Raw genomic sequence first — 19,428 nt, forward strand, 5'->3', positions numbered from 1 at the left:
GCTCAGCGCTCGGGACACAGCTGATCTGAAGTTTTGATTCTACTCTCGTTTTTTACATTGAGTATATATATATATATATATATATATATATATATATATATATATATATATATATATATATATATATATATGTATATATATATATACATATATATATATATATATATATATATATATATATATATATATATATATATATATATATATATACACGTGTGTCTGAATCAAAATCGGTTGTGGGAGAAGAGAGATTGTGTTAGGTTGAGTTTTGGCATGTGATGATGTGAAGTTCTCTTGTTCTTTGTTCGATACTACCCTGTCAGGTTTAGCTTGTTTGTTTTCTGAGACAGTTTCCTTAACCCCTGGAGCACGACCTTTTTGTGTGATGGTCTGGCCCTTAACCTGACTGTTAGATGACCACTGGAATGTATATAGATACAGCTCGATCTGTATATTTGCGTATGAATCTGTCAGTGTCTGGCATGATAGCTGTTAAGAGCACACCCATCTATTAAGTGGGGACAGTTGTGAGTTCGAGTCCCGGGCGCTGGTACTTCGAAAGGTCTTCTTAAGGTCGCTGTAGCGACGAGGGCAGCCGAACCTCCTGGAAGCCAAGTTCCTTTCTCTCTTGAGTGTACCCCACCGCGTTACCCGTGCACGCACCTTCCCGGTGCTCCTAGACACGACCGCCGGTCCATTGCCTCACAACTGCAACTGTGACAATGAAAAGGAAAAAAAAAAACGTTCTACAATTATTTTTTGCGTAATGACGACAGAACGTTGTGCCCCAGAGAGCATTATTCTCTCCCTGATATTAAGCTTAGAAAGTCATTACTTTTTTTAACCGATTATGTGTTGACGTGTGGAGAGTCTCCTGTGCTGGGTTTTGTGGCATTCTGAAGGTTGTAGGTGCTGCGAGGTTTACCTCTTCCACCAGGAGCCCTTGGTACTTTACTAGCCATGGTCTTGGGACCTCCAGGAACTCTGGAAGTTCTCCAGCCATGGTGTGAGTAACCCGCGGGAGCTCTGGTACTTCTCCAGCCCTGGTGTGAGTACCTGCAGGAGCTCTGGTACTTCTCCAGCCATGGTCTGAGTACCCGCGGGAGCTCTGGTACACCTCCAGCCATGGTGTGAGTACCCGCGGGAGCTCTGGTACTTCTCCAGCCATGGTCTGAGCACCTCCGGGAGTTTTCGCCTTATCTCCAGTAATGGACAGATGTCCTCGTGGAACGCCAGGCCATGAATGCAGCACACGAATGGTTAAATGTGTAGTTAGTAAAGGAAGAATTCAGAAGGGTTACGAGTTTTAAGGAGGTATCAGACAAGACCTGTCCTCTGGAAATGTTCAGGTCATGGGGCGCCGGAGAGAGAGAGAGAGAGAGAGAGAGAGAGAGAGAGAGAGAGAGAGAGAGAGAGAGAGAGAGAGAGAGGATGAGAAGGTAAGGTAGTTGCAGCCATGGCTTCTCCCGGGTCCCTGGCGGCACGTACCGGCACTCTCCTCCCCTGTGCCATTATGTGGCCCCGGGAGCCACACCCCCTCCCCCCGCCCCCCACAGCGGGTCTGGTGAACAAGTTACCCTCCTACTCCAACAGCAATTGCCCACCTCTGGCCTCACCGTCTTGCCTCCATTTTCTCAAACGCAAGGGTAAAAACAAGTGTGTAGTCTCCGGACGAAGGCTTGTTGTGGAGATTCTCATTGTCGGGGGAGGAGGGGGAGGAGGAGGACGTGGTGGTTGGGGTGTTTTTATAGAGGACCTACGAAGGGGAGACTCCATGGGGCTGTAACCTCCCCAGCCCCCCCTGAGCAAGCCTCTGTGACCCGGACTTCACCTGTGACCCGGGGTCAAGTGGAACACTTTCACTCGTTGCGATGTGCGGGGCGGGTTGGGGGCGGAACACCCCCCCAGAAGGGCACACAGTTCAGGAGCCTTGACTTGGTGTTCCTCCTGTAGGAGAGTCAGCACTCAGGGCGAAGTGTAGTCAAACACACACACACACACACACACACACACACACACACACACACACACCCTCCTTCCCTCTTTCCCCATGCCTCCATCTTCCCCCGCCAAGAACACGACACACAAAGACTACCTCTTCCCCCTCCCTCACCTCCTCCTTCCCCTCACCTTATAGCAAGAACATCCCCTCCGGCAGCAGCACAAAACCGGGGTCTAGCAGCTCGCCCGAGCCACTAGCCAAATGGCAACCAGTGCAGCAGAAACTCGCAGATTTCCTGTTCCTGTTAGTGCTAACCTCTAGACGCCAGAGGAAGTACGTTTATGTGGGTCATGCTCGGATGACGCAGTACCCCAGTCGACGTTGTATCCAGCGTACGTCATTGTGCTCGTACCCCCGCCCCATCGAACATTTATTTAACATTGCCAATGTAGGATTACGTCTCTCAGCGTTACATCCAGCATATATCATTGTGCCTGGACCTTCCCCTAACTTTGTATCCAGTATATGCCAGGATAGGAATACCCACTCAACATTGTATCCATCATAAGCCAGTGTAGTAGTACCCCACACACACACAGCATCGTATCCAATATATATATGTCTTGGTTCTGAAGCCGCTGGAGGTATGCAGATCTACCTGGCGTTCCTCGTAGATGCGAGAGGCAAGAAGCAGTGTTATGATGCTACGTCAGTCTTTGGGGGGGGGGGGGGGTTACGATTAATGGGTTTTCTTTTTTTTTCGGCTGCGGAGGTTAAAAGTACCATGTGGTCAGAGTTGCGACGTCGTAACTTCAGCACCTCCGGGTCGGGTTACGTTACGTTAGGTTAGCTAGATTTTAAGCATGGACCAAGGTAGAAATACAATACCTCGCAGTTATAATGTCGGTTTTAACAAATGCGTTGAGAAAGTCACCCGAAACACACAAACACACACACACACACACACACACACACACACACACACACACACACACACACACACACGTTGTAAAGTAATGAGGTTGGGATGAAGCGAAAGAAAGCCTTGATATGTCTATCTAGCAGAAAAGTAAGCTTCAGGCTTGTGTGTGTGTGAGAAAAGGACTTGGGAGTCGACATCGTCCCAGACCTGTCGCCAGATTCCCACACACTAGTAAGAATAGTTGAGGAGACAAACTGTCTTGCTGGCAAATATTAGATTAGCTTTCGCGTATATGGACAAGAAAATATTTAACAAGCTATTTATGTCCTCCGTATGGCCAGAACTAGAATATGCTCCTCCAGTTTGGTCACCGCACCTAAAGAAGAACACACAGAGCGGAATAGAGAAAGGTCCAGACGAAGGTGATAGAGAACGTCCAGACTAGGACAATAAAGTCGGTACGAAAATGAAGAGATTTGAGTTACTACAGCCTGGAGGCTTCAAATTGGCCCTCATTGAAGGAGAGAAAAGTGAGGGGTGACTTATTCTCAACCCGATCGATGACCTGAACAGTTGAACGTTTCTCTTAAAGAGATGTCGGGATAGAGCGTCAGGGCGACATAAGATGACATTGTCGAGAACTCTGTTGTAGTGTAAGAGTGGTGGACGACTGGGACTGGAAGGACTGAGGACATGGGTCGATGTGGACACCATACACACGTAGATCTAACAAGCATGATCGTGGAGAATGTTCACGAGGTGGGCCCCGCCCACCCCAACGAGTGCAGAACTGTCTTCCAGCAACGTACAAAGTCATCAGAAATAGTAGTGACACACACACACACACACACACACACACACACACACACACACACACACACACGTGCCCCCGGGGGTCACACCAACATTGCCTCACGACTTCCCCACCCACCTCCCTTCCCGCCCTCGCCACCCCACCAACGCCCTCCCACCCACTAACAACCACCGCCCGCGTGTCCGCCATTTTGTACCGAATATCAGACTTCTTACGTAGCCAGTTGCAGAAATGAAAGTGAATGGCGGAGTTGGTTGATGATGGCAATGATGATGATTTGTATTGTAAGGGTGGTTAAGAAGGGCGGCGGCAGACCACCCTCCTCCCCCACCCGCGTCCGTGACCCGGAGTTAAGCCGTGATATACTGTTAAAACAATTGACGCTGATGGCCACCCTGTGCGTGTAGAAATCTGCAGGGGGTTCTTGGATAGGAGGCAACGTCACGCTCTCGTACTTACGTACTTACCTACTTACCTCCTGGCTGGGTGGCTGGCTGGCTGGGGGTGGAAGAAAGTTGGGGGACCCACGACCCTCGGGTAGGAGGAGACCCACGACCTCGCTAGCAGGGGGACTTACGACCCTTCCAGCAGGGGGACCCACTAACCCCTCTAGCAGGGAGACCCCCACGACTCGTCAAGCAGGGAGCTCCGCGATCATCTGGTAGGGAACCCATGACCCCTCTAAGTACGGGGAACCACGACTTCTCTGGACCCCCGACGCCTCTAGCAGGGGGAAGGGGGGGGAAGGATCCACAACCTCTAGCAGGGGGACCCACGTCCTTCCTGCCCAAGTCTAAGGCCTCACATTGTCTGAAGCGTCAGAGGTCTAAGAGTCTTGGAGAAAAACCACGAGACACAGGTCTGAGGCCTCAGTATGTCTGAAGTGTCAAGGTTCCGAGTTGGTGTTGCGGCAGCAGCAGGAGCAGGAGAGGGGGAGGGAGTGCAGCGGGTCCTTGTAGTGGGGACGGCCGCCTGGAAGTGTGATTACCTGTGATTTGTATCGGTGAAAACTCTCGAGGAAGGTTGTTTCTCGGAAGACCCGGGGACCCATTTGCCCCAATCAACTGGGGTGACGGTAGGAGACCGCGGTACTGACTATGGTAGGGGGGACTCGCGCCGGAGTTGGAGGAGGGGGACTTACAACCCCTACCTTCACTTCTGAAGGAGGCCTCCTGCCTTCGTATTGAAAGATCTTTCCTTCACTTCCGACGAAGGCCTCTTACCTTCGTACTCCACATTTCGTACCTTCACTTCTGAAGGAAGCCTCCTACCGTCGTACATTACAGTTCTTACCTTCACTTCTGACAAAGGCCTCCCATCTTTGTACCTACCGTTCTTACCTTCACTCTTAACAAAGGCCTCCGTCCCACTTTCTTCTACCACTTATAGCCCAGTGCTAAGGTTAAGTAAGTAGGGTCTCGGGCTAGCCAGTCGTTACAACCCCTGTATGGTCCCTCCTCCAGGCACCCACCTCAAATGAAGCGTAGATATCATTTGATATTTCCAGCTGCTGTCATGTTCCTCTGACACACACGGCGACGGTGGTGCCTGTCGGACCATTACAACACTCACCAGACCATAGCCATCATGGCCAGTATGCCTGAGACATAATGAGCGTGTCGGTACCATGGCCTCCCTCCTTGAATGATAAGTCACCATTTTCTGTGAGGGGGGGTCGTGGCCATATGGGTGGCGATGGCAGCGTCGGCGTTGTCGCCACCGTAGCCATAATTTTCAGCAGAGTTGCCGTCGTTAATTCCGCGACGGTGGAACCCTTAGTGGGGTAGCGGAACATTTCTCCCTTGGACATCCTCGCTGCTGCTGCTGAAGCCGTCAGTCGCCGTCATCATCATCATCATCGTCATCGTCTTCATAGCCGTCGTCTTGGACAGTCCACGCCGGGTAGATGAAGGGTTAGATGAGGGGAAAGTGTGATGATACTGGAGAATCAGTCAACGTGTTAGCGAATCTTCTTATTGCGACACTCCTGTGTGACGGGGTGGAGGAGGGTGGATGGTGAGCCCCGTAATCACGCGTTGCAGGAGCACTCAGGCGATTGTTACTCTCCCTCCTCCCCTGCCTTCAGTATCAGGGGGTGGCCACCAGGAAACAGGGTCCGCGGGTGTTTTGGAAAGTGGCGGCGTTGCTCAATGCTAGGTGAGGATGATGGCACTTATTCCGGCGTGATTCTCCAGGGTGTTAATTGAGCTATGATCACGCAGGGGGAGGAGGAGGAGGGTCGCTTCTGCCGGGCTGTCAGCGTGACGTGTAGCCACGCACTCTAGCCCCGCTGGTACTCCCCTGGCCACGTTTCTACTATCCACCACCATCCGTCCTCCCGCACCACTGCTGGCCACACCACCACCTACCCACCCATGTCCTCCCGCACCACTGCTGGCCACACCACCAATAGTTGCAAAGTCGTATATGACACCTCTGTACCACCTCCACCGACGCCTCTTGCTCTTCGTCCTGCCACTCCCCCAGGACCTGGTAGTTCCTTCAGTTATCGTCTTTGGCCATCCTCTCCCACCTGGGGAGACCACCACCACTACCACCGCCTTCGTGCGCCGAGGCCATCCATCAGCTGCAGTAAGTACGAGAGCTTGCAGAGGCCCACCGCACCAGGCGCGTTCGCCTCCGAAGACGTGACACCACCATCACCCTCCCATCCCTCTGCCAGCATCACCAGTCTTCCTCTAACGACAGTGGGTGTGACGAGAGCTTGAATGCCTTAGGGAGGAAGGGGCTGGTGATGGAGGTGAGGCTAAGGGGGAGGGAGGGGGGGTCTTCTTTCACAACACCGTCTCCGTAATCATGACAATCTTCAAGAAATCACATCGCTTGCGCTGGCCATTAATGTTATGGTAGTAGTGAGGGGTGTAGTGTGTCAGACAGCCAGCGGACCCTTCTCTCCTTTTCTCTCCTCCCTGCCTCCGTACCATTACCTCTGCCACCTGCACAATACAGCGAGAGAGAGAGAGAGAGAGAGAGAGAGAGAGAGAGAGAGAGAGAGAGAGAGAGAGAGAGAGAGAGAGAGAGAAATAAAACCGAGCGATATTCCCCCGTAAATACCTCAGGTGAAAACCAGGGAGTGAGCGAGGTCAGTAATTGCTGTGTTGAAACATTTCCGGGCCATTTCCGAGCTGGGCCCAAAAGTTGCAACTTTCTCGCGTGTATCCGCTTAAAGTCGGTCCAGAAAATGGGCGTCCGTCCGCCTCCTTTTCTTCCCTCCCCCAAGCTAAGAAAATAAAAGACAAAAAAAAAATAGAAAAACGGTTAACTGGTTTCCTGGGCCGTCACTCACCGGGCTGCAGAAGGTTGACACATTCAGACAAAAAGACCATTAAAACTTCTCAATTACAAGGCATTACCCGTCCGAGACGCCTCCCTCCTCCTGTCCCTCCCTCTCTTCCTCCCTTCATCCCTCCAGCTATCCACTCCCTCAGTTCTTCCTGGGTAAAGTCACCATGCTTCACCTCCCTCCTCATCCTGCACCACTCCACCACTATTCACGATACCCGCAGAGCTCCCGCTGTACGTCCTCAACACTCTTCTACCCTGACCGAGTCTGTCGCGTCTCGTGCCTCGGCTGACGACACGAGACAGGTACGCGTCCTGCGACGTGCGGTTGTTGACGAGCAGGACGATGACGAGAAGGAAGGATAGTGAGGAGGGTGAGGTGGAGGAGAGGAGTGAGTGAGGAAGAATGAGGAAGTTCTGAAGGAGTCAGGAGGAGGATGTGTGAGGTAGTTCTGGAGGTATGGGAGTTAGTATGGAACAAGGGGTGAAGTAAGACGGCAGCAGCAGTAGCAGCAGGTAGGGTGTTGGCTGGGTGCCCCGCGGACCACGTCCTCACGGGCGGGACTCGCGCCATCACACGCCCCATTAACATTATTGCTGCCAGTAATGGTCCTCGCCACATTAATGTTGACGCGTCTGCTACCTCTGTCTTGGGAAGCGGTTGCTGTTCGGTTCCGGAGGTGTGAGCTGAGGGGGGAGGTGCGGTTTTGCGAACCATGGTGTCCTGATGCGGTATGGTGCGTCGTTGTGGACGGTGGCGCTGTGATGGTGTGGTGGTGTAAACAGTGGTGGCATGATAGTGAGGTGTGGTGTTATTAACGTAGGTGCTGTGATGGTGTGGATGTGGCGTTGTGGACCATGGGGGTCCTTCATGTGTTATGGTATGGTGCGTCGGGGTGGACGATGACGGTGTAGTGTGTTGTTGTGGACGATGGTGCCCTGATGTGGTGTGCCGTGGACGATCCTGCCGTCACCAGAGGTGTTCTGGCGGAGGGTGGTGTCATGATGGCATGGGTTGGCTCTGTGCGACGATCTTGTCCAGCTTTCAATGCAACCTCCTTACTTTTTCGTAGTGGTATAGCGTCCTCCACTTCTTATCCCACTGTCCCTGCCGGGCGCCTCCAGTCATTCCTGAGGCTGAAGATGGTACCTTCTCTCAGCCTTTTGTCGTTAGACTTTACGTGGTCGTCTTCTGGTCCACGTGCCATCGCTGGTCTGTGTCTTTTTCTTGCCCCATTTCACTACTCTGATGAAACTGTATTATACCACTCTGTTGGCTGCTTCCTGCTGTCTTGGTGTCACCCACCTTTGACCCCGTAGTTACCCCATGAGCACGATTGTGCGACCCTTGAGGATGACGACACGACCCTTGGACACGACGCGTGCGATCCTGAGGTATGATGGCCTGGCCTTTGACCTGACTCTTCAGTTCTCTGATGTCCATCATTTCTCTTTTATTATGTTCTTCCTCCGTGGGAGGGAGAACTTATTCTCTTTTTTTGTTGCACATTTTCTTTCTTTATTTTTCCTTCCAGCAATCACCACCCTGATGTTGGCCTTTAACCTGACCTGTGAGGATCAGGTGTGTGTGTGTGTGTGTGTGTGTGTGTGTGTGTGTGTGTATGTGTGTGTGTTGGGGTGAGGGAGGAAGGGAGAGCTCAACCCGCTTGGTTCTCATCTTCTGTGGCCGCCCAGTACATAATACCTTACGCCTGGTGAACGAGCTCCACGGGTCTGGAAACACTTGTCTCCTCACCGTATCATGACTCAAGATTCGTGCTAATCATTCACACATAAATTCATCTTGGATGTATGATTAGAAAGTGTATCTTCTTGGATCACGTACGCCTGTTTATCTGTGGTAGCCAGCGTTGATAAATGTAGGTGTGTATGTGTGTGTGTGTGTGTGTGTGTGTGTGTGTGTATGTGTGTGTGTGTGTGTGTGTGTGTGTGTGGATAGGTGGATAGAGAGGTGTCCAGGCTTGTGTTTTGGATGGGTTGTTGGAGGGGAGGTCCCTCACACCTCAGGCCTGCTGGGTAGCTACCACTGGTAGCCTCCCCTTGATGGTGGGGTAGACACCTTACCAGTCACCGGAGCACCAGTCATCGGCAGTTTAAGGAGGTAGACTGGCTCAGCTGCGTGGCACTATACCTCACGCAAATTCTCAAGTGGTCTTAGTTGGTCTTGTGATCTACAGGCGAAGTTTATATGGGATCTGGTGTCTTGTCACGGGTTATGTTAGAGGAAAACTCTGTTGTGTTTTGCGAGTAGAAAGACAATATGATTTTGTTTTTTAAGCTGGTGTATACTGATGGTGGTGTTTGATAGACGCGTCGTGGGGCCGGAAAGTGAAGATGGCGTTTGACAGACACATGGTGAGAAAGATTGTTCCTGGTAACGATTTCGAGACAGTCGAAGTAGTGTGTGTGTGTGTGTGTGTGTGTGTGTGGATGGGTGGGGTGGGTGGATGGTGAGGCAGTGCAAGGAGTGTTGCTGTGTCCACAGAGAGACAGCCGAAGTAGACTGTCGCAGTAGTGTCGGTGTGTGTATGTTTGTGTGGTGTCGTCGAAGTAATATTGGGGGCGGCGTGACCGTTATGTATGCACACTACTGCTGCGGTACGGGAGGAGGAACACCCCACTTGGGGGGAGGGTCCTCCTGAGTGGCCGGGTTACCACCACCATTACCATGGGCAGGCACGCGTGTAATGCTCCGGCCGCTTCTCTCATGGGAACCACCATAGTCCTTTCCTTCTTGGCCTCCATATCGAAAAACACTTCACTTCCACCGTTTTCATAACGACCTCTTCCCTCTTTTTTTTCCCCGCATTGTTTGCCCCTCCCCCCCTTGAGCACGACGTTGCGACCCTCTAGAACGACGTGTACGACCCTTGAGAACAACGGTGCGACACTTGGGTATGACGGCTTGGGTCGGAGGCCAGTTCATCATCCCCGAGTGATGTGATGTCGTGCTCAGTGTTCGGACAGTCTGCCGAAGTTCATTATAGTAGTAGGATGGGGTTGTGAATGGTACCGAGCCCACGACAAAGCCAAGACTCATTGGTTCTTTTCCTGTGGCCACAAGTCGTTGAATCCGTCACCAGGATTTTGCCCTCCGCTTACGCCTGGGACCAGAAACGGTCCAGGGCGTTCCATACGTTCCAGGGCATGGAACGCCTTCTGGAATGAGACGAAGCAAGCCATTAGTAAAATGGACACAGCCTTCTCTCCCTCACCCTCTCCGTTGCTCCCTCCTGGAGGCATGTCCCCTGGTGTGACCTGCCACGACTGCTAGGGGTCGTGTATATTAAGTATACAGCACCGTTGATGTTGTAGTGTCGTGATGTGTCATTGTTTGTGTTGTTGTGTCCAGATCTGTCACCATTGCTTGTGTTGTAGTCTCATGGTGTGTATGTAGCTCCTGTTGGTGTTGTAGTGTCATGACCGGTCATTAGTGGTAGTGTTGTAGCGTCATGACCAGTCACTAGTGGTAGTGTTGTAGTGTCATGACCAGTCACTAGTGGTAGTGTTGTAGCGTCATGACCAATCACTAGTGGTAGTGTTGTAGCGTCATGACCAGTCACTAGTGGTAGTGTTGTAGTGTCATGACCAGTCACTAGTGGTAGTGTTGTAGCGTCATGACCAGTCACTAGTGGTAGTGTTGTAGTGTCATGACCAGTCACTAGTGGTAGTGTTGTAGCGTCATGACCAGTCACTAGTGGTAGTGTTGTAGCGTCATGACCAGTCACTAGTGGTAGTGTTGTAGCGTCATGACCAGTCACTAGTGGTAGTGTTGTAGTGTCATGACCAGTCACTAGTGGCAGTCTTGTAGTGTCATGACCAGTCACTAGTGGTAGTGTTGTAGTGTCACGATCTCTGTGTAATATAGATGTAGGTACCAGTGTAGGAATTACTTAGGTTATAGTCCATTGATTAATGTAATCCCTGGCTGGTTGACGGTATCATAATTGATGAAGTTTGTTGTGTGGAGAGGATGGCATTGATGACGAGACCATCAGCAGCGTGAGGCTGTCAGTCCACAACCCAGGGGACAAAGCTAGGGTCACGTGAACGTTTGTTGAACACGTGTTGGAGGGGCGAGACGCGTGTCGCTACTCCCCTGCCACACGCCTCCACTCTACCGGCCACAAGTCTTCGACACAGACTGTCACACGCCATCACCTAACCTGCCACACGCCCCCACCACCCAGGGCTGCCACACGGCCCCCACCCAGGGCTGCCACACGCCCCCACCCAGGGCTGCCACACGCCCCTACCTGGGGCTGCCACACGCCCCCATCCAGGGCTGCCACACGTCCCCCACCCAGGGCTGCCACACGCCCCCACCCAGGCTGCCACATGCTCCCACCCAGACTGCCACACGCCCCAACCCAGGCTGCCACATGCCCCAACCCAGGCTGCCACACGCCCCCACCCAGGCTGCCACATGCTCCCACCCAGACTGCCACACGCCCCAACCCAGGCTGCCACACGCCCCAACCCAGGCTGCCACACGCCCCAACCCAGGCTGCCACACGCCCCCACCCAGGCTGCCACATGCCCCAACCCAGGCTGCCACATGCCCCAACCCAGGCTGCCACATGCCCCAACCCAGGCTGCCACATGCCCCAACCCAGGCTGCCACACTCCCCAACCCAGGCTGCCACATGCCCCAACCCAGGCTGCCACACTCCCCAACCCAGGCTGCCACATGCCCCAACCCAGGCTGCCACATGCCCCAACCCAGGCTGCCACACGCCCCAACCCAGGCTGCCACATGCCCCCACCCAGCCTGCCACACGCCCCAACCCAGGCTGCCACATGCCCCCACCCAGCCTGCCATATTTACCTACCCAACCTTATACATCCCCCATCCAGCATGGCACGCGCCCTCATCCAGTCCGCCACGCTTTCCCATCCAGCATGGCACGCGTCCGCATCCAGCATGGCACGCGCCCTCATCCAGTCAGCCATGCTCCCCACCCAAGCTGCCACAGGCCCCCAACCAAAATGCCACACTCCTCCATCCAGCCCACCACGCCTTCATCCAGCTTGCCGCACGCCCCCACCCACGCTGCCATACACGCCCCCCACTCAAGCTGCCACACGCCTCCACCCAGCCTGACACACGTCCCCACCCATCCTTTCACACTCCCACACCCATACAGGGTTAAGGGCCGTCTGTTCTGCCGCCGATGGTTGACACACCCGAGGCCCTATGGGCGTCAAGGCTGTTCGGCATGACACTACGTACACAGACAACCAGGTCTGTGTGTGCCCTCTGTCGCCCGGTCACATACAGTCTGTCACCATGGTTCAGTCTCGTTGGAAACGAGACAACCAGAATCATGCCTCCTGAAACTAGGAGTCACATTGTACACCCAGAACCACCACTCCCTGCACTTAGAATCATACACTCAGATCATCCCCAGTATCATACTTCCTTCCACTCAGAATCATTCCTCCTACCGCTCAGAATCATTCCTCCTACCGCTCAGAATCATACCTCCCTGCACTGCAGGTCGTACCACAACACACTGAACCCACTTCCTAGTCAGGCAAGAACCACACCTTCATGTTAACGAGGATCACACACACACACACACACACACACACACACACACACACACATCTCGGACGCGCATGACCGTACTGTAGGAGTTCGTTCACAGCTGCCACAGCGTAAACCCTCCCCCTCCGCCCTTTCCCCTCCCCCATATCATCCACTTGGACCGATCTTTTCGACCGACTCTGCCACTGTACCAGAGTTGTTATAACTTAAGTGATGTAACTTCATTTCAGTAAACGAGTTGTGTGTAGACTACACAGTTTAACTTTGAAGTGCTCTTGCTTATCGAAAGGTGGTAAACTGTTGTTTACCAGAGAAGTGCCCCCTGGCCTGACTGAAGTTGTAGACGGTATGGTTTACCTTCGAAGTTCTCTCCCGTATCAAAAGGTGTAAACTTGTTGTTTACTCGAGAAGTGCCATTGGCTTCGTGGAAACTGTGGACTACATAGTATACCTTCGAAGTACTCTCCCGTATTTATATTGTAAATTGCTGTTTACCCGTGAAGTGCCCCTTGTCTGATGGAAGCTGTAGACTATAGTCTCTCCCAAATGTATACCATATTCAGTATACATGTGGGAGAGACTTGGCACGCGCGGCCTCTGTCGTTGTGGGGTGGGGTGGGTGCGTGCCTCCGCCTCCCGGCTGGGTACTGTCTTGGTTGGCATTGCATCACCATGACCTTGTCCTCATACCCTCATCAGGCGTCTGTAAGCCCCTCTCCCCCTTCAACAATGGCACGACCTCCGAGAACGACTATACGACCCTTAGGGGGACGATGGTACGACCCTTGGACACGACAGTAAGGCTCGTGGGCGTTTGGCCTGACCTGACGGGGTCAGATGAAAGGCCAGGTCATCGTTATCCAAAGGTCGTTCCGTCATGGTCCAGGTTCGTGCTCTCGTGTTAATCCCTCGTGGTAGTGTCTCGTGCTTATGAGTAATCCTTGCATTTTTCATGAAGGGAGAGGGAATGTGCGAGTTTTGTGAATGATGGATTTATGGCATGGTTTTATGCATGTGTGTGTGTGTGTGTGTGTGTGTGTGTGTGTGTGTGTGTGTGTGTGTGTGTAATAATGTTAATGGTAGTAATGATAGTTACGAAATTGTAATTAGTAATGATAATCATGATGATTATAGTGATAATGACAGTGATAATAATGATAATGTTAATGATAATAGTAATAATGATAATGATAATAATAGTAATAATGATAATAATAATAATAGTCGTGATAAAATAAGTATGAGAATGTTAATTGTGATAAACATTTTATTGAACTGCAACCAAAGGAATGAATTACACATAGTATAAACAGAGGGGCTGTGGAAAGGTGGGCAGTTGTGGGGTTGAGAAGACAGTTCTTCCCACAATCAGTGGAGTGGTAGTCTGGTGATCCTTATTATGGATGGTCTTTACACTAGTAGTTGGGATGGGACTGTTCATTTAGCGGTTCGCACGGGTTCGATACTGTCAAAGCGCTGAACTGCAGTTCGAGGACGAGGGATCTCTGGCGGCAAGAGATGACGGTGGCGAGGGTATTGCAGTAATATTCATATTAGCCTCCAGTACTGTCGGATTGAGGCCCAGGTTGCAGAGAGTCACTACTAGGGAAGGCGGGGGCAATACTTGAGCACGTCTGACTAATTTTTTTTTGTATGTGGCATTTTCTGCACCACTTCAGGTTGCACTTGTTGTGTGGTGGATGGGAAGGATGACCAGTGTATGTTGCTGTACGTGATGGGTTGAGTTAAGTGTTTGTTGTTCCTGTGTGTGTGTGTGTGTGTGTGTGTGTGTGTGTGTGTGTGTGTGTGTGTGTGTGTGAGGTGGTGTAGTGGGGTAAGGTTGGATCAGTGGGTGTAGGTGTATGTCATGACACTTGAGTTAAGTGTTTGTTGTTCCTGTGTGTGTGTGTGTGTGTGTGTGTGTGTGTGTGTGTGTGTGTGTGTGTGTGAGGTGGTGTTGTGGGGTAAGGTTGGATCAGTGGGTGTAGGTCATGGTGGGGAAGGTCAGTGGGTGTAGGTGTATGTCATGACACTTCCCAGTGGACACCCCAGGTCCATCACTCACCTCTCCCTCCCTCTCTCGTCTCCCCTCGTTCCACCTCTCCCCCTCCCGTCTCATTTATGGCACCATTCACGCCCCGCCAGGCATAAAACATCTGCAATTGATTTCATCCTCTGGACGAAAATCCTTGGAAAATTCTATAAATTAGTGAATAGGTGGAGGGAGGTCTTAACGCTCATTCCGGGGCCGCTCCGGTTCACCATAGCTGGGGAGCGAGGTATCGACGGCGGCCCCGGAGCGAGGATAGCCCGGCAGGCAGCGTAACGTGGGAATATTTGGGAGCGGCACAGGTGTGGCCAGATAATGGCCGACCCGCGGGCAAGACCGGCGCGGGCCTTACGGGGAGCGTCGCTGGCGTAGTCTTGTGGTGCGCGAGGCAGCGTGGCGGCTCTGCCGACGGCAAGAAGGGCACGCGCGCCGGCCTAGCTGTAACCCTGGCCGGCGCTCCTCGAGTGTTGGCCGCTGCCTCCCCCCGGCCCAGCACCTTCTGTCCGGCCTGAAAGTCTTCTCTGAGAACCTGTGTAAGTTCCCCATAGTGTCTTAATGACTGTTCACCCGGCCAGGAGGAAAAAAGCAGTGGTTGGGGCGGCGGCGGGGGAGTGAGTGAGTGAGGCAGCGCGCGGAGGGGGCGGGGCGCGAGGGTAGAGATGGCGGCTGGCTGGCTGGCCGGCCGGCATGGCGGGAGAGCTTTGGTCCTGCGAGAGAGGGGACACGGCGGAGGCTTCGCTCCCTCCCCTCAGTGTGTGCACATCCGCCGACACTTGAGGATCTCCGCCTGGCCCCCGGAGCTGCCCCTCATCACACCCCCTTGGTTACCGCGACACTCCCGTCGTCCATACCAAACACTTTGACAAGTTCCTCTCCTGCCCTGTCTTCCGCTGCAGCTGTACCAACACCACCTCAGCGCCCACCTACCTCCGCCGCCGTGCCCCCCGACGGGACAAATGGGGTCTGTCAGCGCTGCCACTCCTGCTGCGACAGGAGCGTAGTGCCGCCCGCGCCAAAGCAGGTGTTACGCGGACAGTGATGCTCGCGTGTTATGTCCCGCTGACACTCTGCTACTCCCCAAGCGCTGTTCCCTTGCCTGAGGGACCGTCTGCTGACGACAGCGAGGCAGCACCAACACCGGAAGCCGAGGGATCCTGGTTACACAAATGAATGATGGAAATATTCTTACAGACGGGAGTGTGTTGTGTGCTGGTGTTGAGGGATGAGGGTGTGCCAGCCACGCAAGTGTGGTAGTGTTCCCGCCCGCCCTTCTCCTCACCCTGCTGCTGCTCCTGCTGCTTGCCCCTGGCCGCTGCCCAGTACACATCTTATGTCAGCGCCTCATCACGGTAGCCACAGACAGGGCCTTCCTAGTGTAAGACCGTCCCCCGTGTGGCTCCATCGCTGGGACTGTTGGAGTTGAAGGTACAGGATGGTGATGGAGCGAGTTGAGCACTGAGGGGAGCATGTGAGAGCGTGGGTGGTGGTTAGTGCGGTGCTCGGGAAGCGGGAGTCGCTGTGCAGGAGTTACGGGTATCGAGCGTGGCCAGGTGAGTGTGACACGGTGAGTGATGGTCCTCCCACGTGGCCACACCATCACCACACCCTTCCACTCTCCTCCCCTCATATACCGCCCATACACTCAACACCCTCCACCTACACCCACCACCACACTCCGGCCCAACTCTCTCAACTGACGAAGCTCGCGGCCGCATACAACGGCAGACACCCTAGTGTGGACATAAACGAGATATGGACTTGCGCATTGCGGCAGCGGTGATCGCGAGGTGGTTCTATGGTGTGTAGAGGGTGTTGAGGGTAGTGTGGGCGCTGCAGGATGTCGCAGAGTATGCTGGGCGGCCACCACAGCTACCACCACCCCGCCCCCGACGCACTCAGTATGGAGGACCTGGCCGCTGTGCCGCTCTGGGACCAGCATCTCCACCACAACCTCCACCATAACCTACACTTTACCTCAAACTACATCACAGCTAATGGTAAGGGAAACCGTGAGCCTCTCTCACTGCATTACCACTAATGATAAGATCACACACACACACACACACACACACACACACACACACACACACACACACACACACACACACACACTACCAGACACACACAACGTGACGGTATTTGCTGCCGTGTGTGTGTGTGTGTGTGTGTGTGTGTGTGTGTCGAACTACCACCGCACGACACACCTCATCATGTTGACGTCCCCTTCCCCGAGTCATTCACGTATGGTCGTCCCCACGCACCTCATGCCCTCCGGTACAAGAGAGAGAGAGACGGATAACGGAAGATCTGATGATCCGGTGACGAGGTTATCTGCCGGAAGATAGTAATAGTTTTATGGATGCGTGATCTGTTTAGATGGAGACAAGGATGTTAAAAAAAAAAAAAAAACGGAAGGCTCTTTCCCACCCATCCACCACTCACCACTCCCTCCGACGTGTCAGCCGGTAGGAAGATAAACTGTTAAGGAGAACACTTATTTAGAGCATATTGACAGGAAAATGTCTTTAGGAAATGAATGGAAGACAAAGTCTGTTCTAAATTATGTCATCCACAGGATTATCTGGTGAAGAATGACCCCTTGCCACTAATCTAGAAGGAAAAGAGAAATGGATACAATTGATGAAGCACTGCCTCACTTACTGATACATTATTAAAGTGTTTGTCAGTTCGTGATAGCCTTCCCCTTGGTGGTGGTAGCATACTCCACTGTTGGGTAACTCCACTGTTGAAAGAAACTTTTGGCCACGTTTCTGTTACATCTTCCCTTGTAAGAGTCATGCCGTTATTTCTAGTTATTGTATCTCTCTCCAGAGTGATAAAAAAAAAATTGTCTTGAATTATGTATCGAAATTATGATTCTGAAAATTTCTGTGAGGTCTCAGAGTCTTCAGATCTTTATAGAAAATTATCATAATCTCCGAGACTCCCTTCACTATGTTTATTTCCGAGTGACGGAATTAGTTTTGTTGCGCGAATTTGGATTTGTTCAAGTATGTATTCCATCGTCGTACATAAGTATTTTGGTGGCCAGAAGTGAAAAGGCGTATTTTGAATGTGGTCTGAGGAGGGCTTTTTGAAAAGAGGGTAAGTATTGTGTCTTTCGTTTTATAGTTTATATTGCCAGCAAAAAATGACCCGACATCTTTTATTTCATAAAGCTGAAAGCACTGCTTTGAGTATTTTGGGTCTTCTGATCCTGGCTTAGTGTTAGAAATTATGTATGTGTAACGCGTATATTACTGTATGTAGCCTCACAACCACTCAGCAGCAGTCGAAGGCCATTGAATCTGAACCCATGACACGCCGGGACAATGTACAGATCATTGTAGCATTGTATGTTGAATATACGTTGGGGCTGACTATCAGCAGTATGACCATAGTCATCGTAATAGCCACGAAATCTAACATAACGTAAATCAAATATCTTTATATATATATATATATATATATATATATATATATATATATATATATAGATAGATAGATAGATAGATAAATAGATAGATAGATAGATAGATAGAGAGAGAGAGAGAGAGAGAGAGAGAGAGAGAGAGAGAGAGAGAGAGAGAGAGAGAGAGAGAGAGAGAGAGCAGGGTTATCGCTTGGTGTTAACCTTCTACCTCAGAGATATACAGCATAGCGAAGAACCGAGTCGTTTTGATGCACGTGTTGTCTGACGTTAAGTTGTGCGTGTAAGGGAGACAGTGACACGCCCGTGCACTGAAAGCCCGCTACCCACATGTGAATTCCTTGCCATGACTTTCTCACGTCTGCCATCCCATAATCAGAACATGTTCAACAAATCTTCAGTATCACCATTCCATCTCCTCTTCATTTGATCTCTCTCTAGTACCACTTCGCCATTAGCCCCCACCCCTTCACCAATGGTCCCATTAGTTTTTTTTTTCTTTTCTCTAACTATTAACCTCTTTCCAATACGTTCTCCCAGAAGTTTACAGACAAACGTTTTCCCCAACTCTCAGTTTCCAAGGTCATGCTGTGTGTATTCATATATATATATATATATATATATATATATATATATATATATATATATATATATATATATATCATCATCATCATAAATATTCGCCATTTCCCGCGGTAGCAAAGTATCGTCAAGAAGAGATAAGTGAGCCTTAGAGGGAAAATCCTCACTTGGCCCCTCTCTCTGTTCCTTCCTTTTGAAAAGTACAACAGGAGGGGAGGATTTCCAGCCCCTGCTCCCGCCCCTTTTGGTCGCCTTGTGCGACACGCAGGGAATACGTGGGAAGTATTCTTTGTCTCCTCCCCCCCCCCACACACATACACTAACGCATGTTCGTTGTTTCTTGCGTGACCAAGGTTGCGTCTGGAAAATATGAATGAACCTTGGAGGAAAGGTAAAATCCCCACTTGGCTCCTTCCTCTGTTCCTTTTTACTGAAACTAATACAGGAGGGCAGGATTTCCAGCACACCGCCCCTGCCACCTCTTAATCGTATTCTGCAACACTCAGGAGATACACGTGTGGCATTCCTTTTCATATGTTCCTGGGGTTATATATATATATATATATATATATATATATATATATATATATATATATATATATATATATATATATATCATATTATATTATTATTTTGCTTTGTCGCTGTCTCCCGCGTTTGCGAGGTAGCGCAAGGAAACAGACGAAAGAAATGGCCCAACCCACCCCCATACACATGTATATATATACACGTCCACACACGCAAATATACATACCTATACATCTCAATGTACACATATATATACACACAGAGACACATACATATATACCCATG

The 19,428-nt window shown here is 51.4% G+C and overlaps 1 protein-coding gene across 10 annotated transcripts in view; it reads left to right on the top strand.

Annotated features, from left to right (window-relative positions):
- Positions 1 to 19,428, top strand: part of LOC139749822 (recombining binding protein suppressor of hairless-like) — a 429,197-nt gene that overhangs the window by 362,888 nt on the left and 46,881 nt on the right. The window contains exon 1 of one of the 10 annotated variants that reach the window (XM_071664118.1): positions 14,490 to 16,600. The exons of the other annotated variants lie outside the window; for them this stretch is intronic. Within the exon in view, the coding sequence (XP_071520219.1) occupies positions 16,441 to 16,600 (160 nt within the window). The 5' untranslated portion in view covers positions 14,490 to 16,440. Of the gene's footprint in view, positions 1 to 14,489; positions 16,601 to 19,428 lie in introns of those variants that run through there. 10 annotated transcript variants of the gene reach the window in all.

This window comes from Panulirus ornatus, chromosome 8 (assembly GCF_036320965.1).
Source record: "Panulirus ornatus isolate Po-2019 chromosome 8, ASM3632096v1, whole genome shotgun sequence".
In the NCBI taxonomy this organism is placed as follows: Eukaryota; Metazoa; Arthropoda; class Malacostraca; order Decapoda; family Palinuridae; genus Panulirus; species Panulirus ornatus.